Raw genomic sequence first — 6,996 nt, 5'->3', positions numbered from 1 at the left:
CCGTACTGTGCTTCAATAAAGCAACATCTTTCATCAGGTACAGAATATGAGAGAAGTTTGCCTTCAGGGCTTTTGAAGACATTGTGAAAGTGTTTATTAGCACCACTAAAAAGCACGTGTTATGGTGCTATGGTTTTGTGTTTTTGAACTTGGATTCTTTTTTAATGAACTTAAGTTTTGGTTTGTTTGGTTAGTGTTTGGATTTTTGGTTTCTTTTGATCTCTTTTGTGAGTTTTAATTGATGTGATATTAAGTCTTTGTTTCCATTTTTTACTTTATGATTATTATAGTGCTGAGTTTAAGTTATTGTCATATCTTTTCTTCTGATTTATGTACTGAGCAATTGTAGTACTGTGTTAATACCTTTGTCCCCCGGTGTTCTTTTCTCACTGACATGTCTGTGTTAGTTCTCTGTTGGTTATTTCCTGTTTTACTTTGAAAGTCCTTTATGTGCCATGTGTCATTTTTATTTCCTGTCTAGCTTTCCCCCTGTTTCCCTGATTCTCTTCGCCTGTTGATGGTTGCTTTTTTTTTATGCTCCCTCCTGTTTCTTGTGGTGTAATTAGTCCACCGTTCATGTTTAGTCCCTTTTTTTGTCTTTGCTGATTTGCGGTTCTCTCTTGTGCTGTACTTTTCACAATTCTGTGTGATTTTCTGTGTTTCTGAATTTCTGTATCATTATCCTTTAGACTTAGTTTATATGTAACTTTTTTATCAGCCATTAAAGCTCCCTTTTTGTTACTTTGTCCTGCATTTGGGTCCTCATATCTGCACTGCACCAGTTGTGGCAGGATTACTTTACTAACCAAGCAATTTTGTTGACAAAACCTAAAAGTTCAACACAAAAGTTTAGTCAGGACAGGAGCACTCAGAAACCTGTGTGTTCTCATACCCCCGCATCCTCCAACCTACAAAGAAAAATGAAAACTGTTAACCACTTCCTCAGACTCCGAGGAGAGGACGGATAACAGTTTTAACTTTATGTGTCAAAAATAAAGAGAGATATGCATCTTTAGCCTAGATAATCATAGCTGATACTTGCAATTTGTGGTATGTTTAGAAAGGTTTCATTTCATTTATATTTGTAACCCTTCCAGGCCTGTAGTCATTTCTTTTCTTGAGTTTATTGTCATTTGATTCTTGTTAAGTGTCCGATGGGGAAATCCTGAACACTGAGGTGTTGAAGGAGATGTGAGGTCATTTTCTAATTTTAGTTCACCATTAGTCTGTTAAGTATGCTTCATTTATTTACACAGACACTGCTAAGTCCAGAGTCAGTTTTCTAAGCAGACACAGATTAAAGGCGGGGACCTTTCTGAGTTCACTGTAACTCTGACTCTGGTTGTCCATATTATTGTAGTTTATCAAAGTATCATATACATATCCTGTGTATAATTTGACTGATTATTTCTAGAAAATGTTGAGAATCTTCATTTTATTTAAATAGTGAAAGCCTCTCTCTATTTTTGAATCATAATGAACTGAAGAGTACAAACCATTGACTGACAGCAAAGGCATTAACATATACACATTTTCAGATTAAAATGAACAAACTGACATTATTATTATGTTTAAATGACACAGAATCTCCATCTTTCCTGAATCAGTGCTGTGATGTTTTGTTGTTGTCGCTCCTTGAAGAAGAGCTGAGTTTAATTTTAGAGCATAAGTGGTGGTCTGGTGTCACAGTTACATGAGCCAGTATTCAACAAGACGCTGCACTGAGAACTGGACCAAAGCTGGGCTCAAAACTGTGTTGAACTATCGGTATGTATCTAAGAGGAGACTGGGTGGTGATTACTTTTTAAGTACCAATTTAAAATGTTGGAACGGTTTCATATCGAATACCGTTTCTGAATTCAATACGGAATGAAAGTATGTTTATCTAGATAAGCTCAGTGGTGTATTAGTAACTTAATTTACTGATTACTCAAAACTGGAAACATATTTTGAAAAGCCATACAGAGAAAACAAGGTAAAGAATGGACATTTGGTGTGTTGTGTTTATAGGCTGCAAATGTTGTGCTACATTTCTGTGTTGTATTGTGTTTGTGTACTGTGGGAATTGTGATGATCTTCTGAATAGGTTCACTACTTCAAAGTTTAGTCTTTGTCTTTGAAATTATTGCAGTATAACTTGAGAAAACAGTAAAGTGTCAAATTAATCAGTCAAACTGAAAAACCAAACTAAACTTCAAGGAATACAGTCAAGGTAGACAATATGACATCTGAACTAAGAAATAAAAACCTGGAAAGGATATTTTAATAATTAGTTTTAATAATAAATGTTGTAATGAATAACCAAATGATGCTCCATGGTGCAGTTGTTAACATATTTACCTTACACTCCAAAGATCTCCATTTTGAGACCAGATAGAAATCTGTGTCTCAGTATCTCGCAAGACCCCACAAGAAAGTTAATAACAATAATCTATGTAACATTTTTCATTTTGAGGCGCATTGTTCCAAGAATGTGCAGCATACGTCTAATTTTTGTTCCTGCAATCTTGAATAACTAATGACACTTAAAGTCAGAAGTAGCCCATGATGTACTTTAGGAAGAAGTAAAAGAATCAACAGATCTCTGGTGATTCTTTACCAGCACACCAAAAAAAAAAGCCCCATTTTCAACACAGGTGCCTTTGCAAGAGACAAAACCTTTTAAGGAACTCAATTTCCTGCATCAGTTTCCACTGGATAAATCAGGGTCTAAATGAGGAATACAGACATCCAATTCCAGTCTGGCATGTACACATTCTTCCTACCGCTGTCGCATTATTGTTATTATTAAATCCTTTATAGTCTCATTGAAATTTAGATCTATTTTTAGAGACGTGTACAACAAACGTGTCCAAATATTGAGACAAACAGCTACACTGATCACAAATCAAGAAAAACATATGCAAAACTAGTTGCAGATAGACAAATATAACCTTTTAAAATGTTCCAGTTGAATCACAGAATGCAGTTTCATAGTTTTTTGTAGCTCGTTACATTTATTGGCTGCAAATTATTTCCAGTTTTTCCAAGTTCAGTATGAACAGCAAGTACAGCTAATGTTAAATGTCCTGTGACCTGATGCTGTAAGTACTCACTTTAAATTCAAACAAGAAGTAGAGGTCTTCTATTTGCTAGGGAGCATTGTCACACTTTTCCATATAACATACAGAGGAGTAAGAAAATACCTGTGATGAGTCATAATGTACTTCTACAAATAATATTTTGATGCATGCTCAGTCATCCACGTAAGTAAATCCCAAAAGGTTGATTCTGTTAATCTGGACGTAACATTTTCAGTAGGAGAAACATTTCGTCACTCATCCAAATTACTTTTTCCGTCTCAGCTGACTCCCACTGAATGAACAACCTCACAGCCCACTGTTCATTCAGTGGGCTGGTTTCAGTTATTAAGCAAATGTACTGTTTATAGGGTTTGAGAAACCTGCAGTCAGCTGAGACTGAAGAAGTCATTTGGATGAGGGACGAAACGTTTCTCCCACTGAAAACGCTACATTCAGATGAACAGAATAAAAACAAAATCAACATTTTGGGTTCTACAGATATAGAAACATGCATGCCTGCAGCATCTCCACAATCAAGCACAGACAAAACTGTTGATTGTGCAATCATCGAGTTGTTCATGAGAAACAAGATTTGTTTCTAAACAAAAAATCCATTCTTCATCATTTTTCTTGAAAGCTGTTCCACTTTTTTCCCCCCCCTCATGGCAGGTCTGCCACAAACGTCATTTTAAATCAACAAATGGAATTTTTTTTTACTCCACACTCATGGGAGTCATACTTTTGATTGTTGTTGTCAGTATTTTCTTTGGCTATGAGTTTTGACCAAAGACCAGGCTGCTTCAACTTAGCTGAGGGTTTGCCTGACATGGACCAAATAACAGACACATTGTAGCATATGGACCACATTTGGCTCACAAAGTTGCTGAAACCACTGTCAAGCCTATAGTTCACAAGTTTTGGGTTACATTTGGTCTATTCAACATTTTTTCCAGTGCTGTAGCTGACCAGGCCTTAAGAATTAGAGATTGGATCCTAATGTTTCTGTCATTTGGGGAAAAAAACCTCTAAAGGCTTCTTATGGTTGTTTTATCATTATTATTATTATTATTATTATTATTATTATTATTATTATTATTATTATTATTATTATTATTATTATTTCTACATCTCTCAGGTAACAAGATGTTGTCTACAAAGGGGGAGCAGAGAACATTCAGCAATGGGCGTCTGAGAGACCAGTGGGAGAAGAGAGCCCAGAGCATCGCCGACGACAACAAAAAAGAGGAACAATGGAAGCAGAAAAGTTCCACCAATCTGTGAGAATAAACCTTTTTTTTGTACAATGTAAAGAAAATGTTGAAAATTTGAAAATGCAGCTATAAAGATTTTCAGATTTTTATCTTATAATTTATTTCCCAATTTATTATCACAATTTATTATTCTACGAATTCCTGAATCACCTCCATCATTCAAAGACAACAGTAAAATCAAACTTTAATGTCAATAGATAACTGGTCCAAAGGTACTTGTTTATGGAGCTTGGGCTGACTTGAAAAGATGCAGAAGTTTGTTTCTGGTCAAACATTTTTAAAAAGTAAGTTTTACATAAAATACATTTTAATTTTCACAAATCATTTCATTAATAATTTGAGACCAGCCTGTAATCGCCAGCCAGGAGGTTTGGTGCTTGGTCCACAGCTGATGAATGTTTCTGTACCTAAGATCTGTATTCATATACACTGATCCAGCGTGTTTTTTTGTTTTAATCTGCAGGCTACTCTCAAAATGGAACTATCACTGGCTGGTTGCTAATGGAGACAAGATGAAAGATGGCATGAGTGAGTTTAAGAGGGTCACAAGTGGTGCAGCTGAAGCAGAAAAAAACAAGCCCAGAATTCGATTCAAAGTTGTCCCTCCTCCTCCCAAACCCAAAGCCGACCCTCCTCCTCCACCACCTCCTCCGAGAAGGTCAACATCACCCAGACTTCGAAGGCAAAAGCGCAAAGTAGAGGTTGATGCATTTCGAATTTGCTGGAAGGACTCCTGGATGAGCTTGAAGCCACCAAAGTATCTTTTTCTGAAAGCCCAAGAGTTGCAAACCAGAATTCTAGGGTTCACAACCATAGAGCTAACTAAGAACAGCAAGTACAAAGCAAAGGGGAGCGGACTGAAGGGTGAATGGATGTTTCCTGCTCATAAGTGGTATCAATCCTGGAAACAGGTAAAATTTAATATTGCCTGCAGTTTTTGAGGTCTGGGAAATATTTTGGGTACAGTCCTGACTACACGACATAGCTTGATAGAAGGAACTTCCAAGGTGCCATACATGTAAAAGTGCCTAAAACACCCAAACAGGGTCAGAAGAAAAATAAACAAAACAATTCGTTAAATATCCTTCAAGGGACAAGTCACCTGATCTTAATCAAACAGAGTTTGCTGTTCAGTTAACATCCTGTTCAGATTTTGTAGATAACTTTGCAGTGTTGTCTTGTTTTTCTTGTTTCCAGGTGAAGAGTCCAGGCCAGGTGGAGCTTTCTGAGGCAAAACAGTTTCACTGGGATATTCTATTTCAAAGAGAGAACGTTTGTAAGGTTGCGATAGAAACATATTCTCTTCCTGTTTGGGCTGGTACCTGGAAGATCATGAACTTTCCCTTCAGGCAGGAGAAAAAGGACTGGGATTATATCTGGACTGACTACCAACAAAACCTAACCAACAACTTTGATCAAATACAACAGCTAGAGGAGGAGGTGGGGATCATTACAATGACTGTTGTATTGTTGATTTCTGCTCTTTATGGTTTGGCCAGATGCTACATGAGCACTGAATCAGATAAACACTTATTAATATTTGTATTACCACTCTTGAATCATCCAACAGGATGAACCCTTTGACTGGGAGGATTCATGGAAAATGTCTGGAGCAGATTTTGAAACAAACGACTTCACAGATGATGAGACGCTAAGTGAGAGTTCCTTCAGTGCGGACGCTGAAGTTATGATGACTATAACTGATGTGTGCGTACCAGGATGGAGCAAATCCTGGCTACTGTCAGCAGCTCCTCCAGAGGAAGGTGAAGAACGGCAGAAAAGCTGGAGCACTTGCTGGGGATATAAGCAGCAGCTCAGGTGAGTTACCACTGTGTTCTGCACCTGATGCTAAACATAAAAGGGCTATATTTGTAATAAGATTCATGAAGACTTGTTATCTTGCGTTATGATAAGGCAACTTGATAGTTTGTAAAACTCCACAAAAAACACAGACCTTCAAACAGGCACATTTTTCTACACCTGATGCTTTCTGGCTAACATTCACACGCTGATGAATGCATCAAAGAGCAACTTGGGGTTCCGTTTCTTGCCCAAGGCAAGCAGACTGGAGTAGCCAGGAATCAAACCACCAATCTTCCAGTTAGTAGAGGGCCTGCTCTAATTCTTGCTCTACCTAGGTTTGAAAGCTTTTGTTCCCTAACAAATGAAATGGTCATCTAAAAACAATTTTGCATTTACTCAGGTTATCTTTGTCAACTATCACAATTTGTCAAACAGGCAAAAAATAAACTTTGTTTAGTGGTTTCTTGTTTCCTGTTTTATTGTGAAAGTCTATGTCTCATGTGAGCGTGTTCAGTTTACCTCCCTTGTCTCGTCTCGTTAATCACTCCCAGCTGTGTCCCCCACCTGTCTGTAATCTCCCTGTGTTTCTCTGAGTGTTTTTAGGTCGTGTTTTCTGTCATTGTAGTGGCTGGTCTGTCTGTGTATCCACCATGCTTCATGATGTCCGTCGTCATTTACCTCTGCTCATCCTCCTTCATGTTCAGGTCCTGGTTTGTGTTCAGTAGTTTAGTTGTTCTCAGTTTAAATAGTTTTCAGTAGTGATGGCCAAATGAACCTTTCCGAAGCACTGAAGCTTGTATTGAAAAACGGTTCATTACTCGAAGCTTTTCAACACAGTCCTCTCCGGTGACATCTGGTGG

General features: G+C 37.6%; 1 protein-coding gene across 1 annotated transcript in view; it reads left to right on the top strand.

Moving 5' to 3' along the window:
• Nucleotides 1-1,709: 1,709 nt before the first annotated feature.
• The window catches only part of LOC102211741 (golgin subfamily A member 6-like protein 22), a 9,969-nt gene continuing 4,682 nt past the window's right edge, over nucleotides 1,710-6,996 (top strand). The window contains exons 1-5 of the mRNA XM_013908885.1: nucleotides 1,710-1,767; nucleotides 4,198-4,339; nucleotides 4,797-5,244; nucleotides 5,531-5,773; nucleotides 5,904-6,151. Of these exons, the coding sequence (XP_013764339.1) occupies nucleotides 4,206-4,339; nucleotides 4,797-5,244; nucleotides 5,531-5,773; nucleotides 5,904-6,151 (1,073 nt within the window). The 5' untranslated portion in view covers nucleotides 1,710-1,767; nucleotides 4,198-4,205. The remainder of the gene's footprint in view (nucleotides 1,768-4,197; nucleotides 4,340-4,796; nucleotides 5,245-5,530; nucleotides 5,774-5,903; nucleotides 6,152-6,996) is intronic.

Source organism: Pundamilia nyererei, unplaced genomic scaffold (assembly GCF_000239375.1).
Source record: "Pundamilia nyererei isolate P.nyererei 1_Seehausen unplaced genomic scaffold, PunNye1.0 scaffold00016, whole genome shotgun sequence".
Lineage (NCBI taxonomy): Eukaryota > Metazoa > Chordata > Actinopteri > Cichliformes > Cichlidae > Pundamilia > Pundamilia nyererei.
The sequence above is the reverse complement of the archived record's forward strand: the minus strand, read 5'-3'. Positions and strand labels throughout refer to the sequence as shown.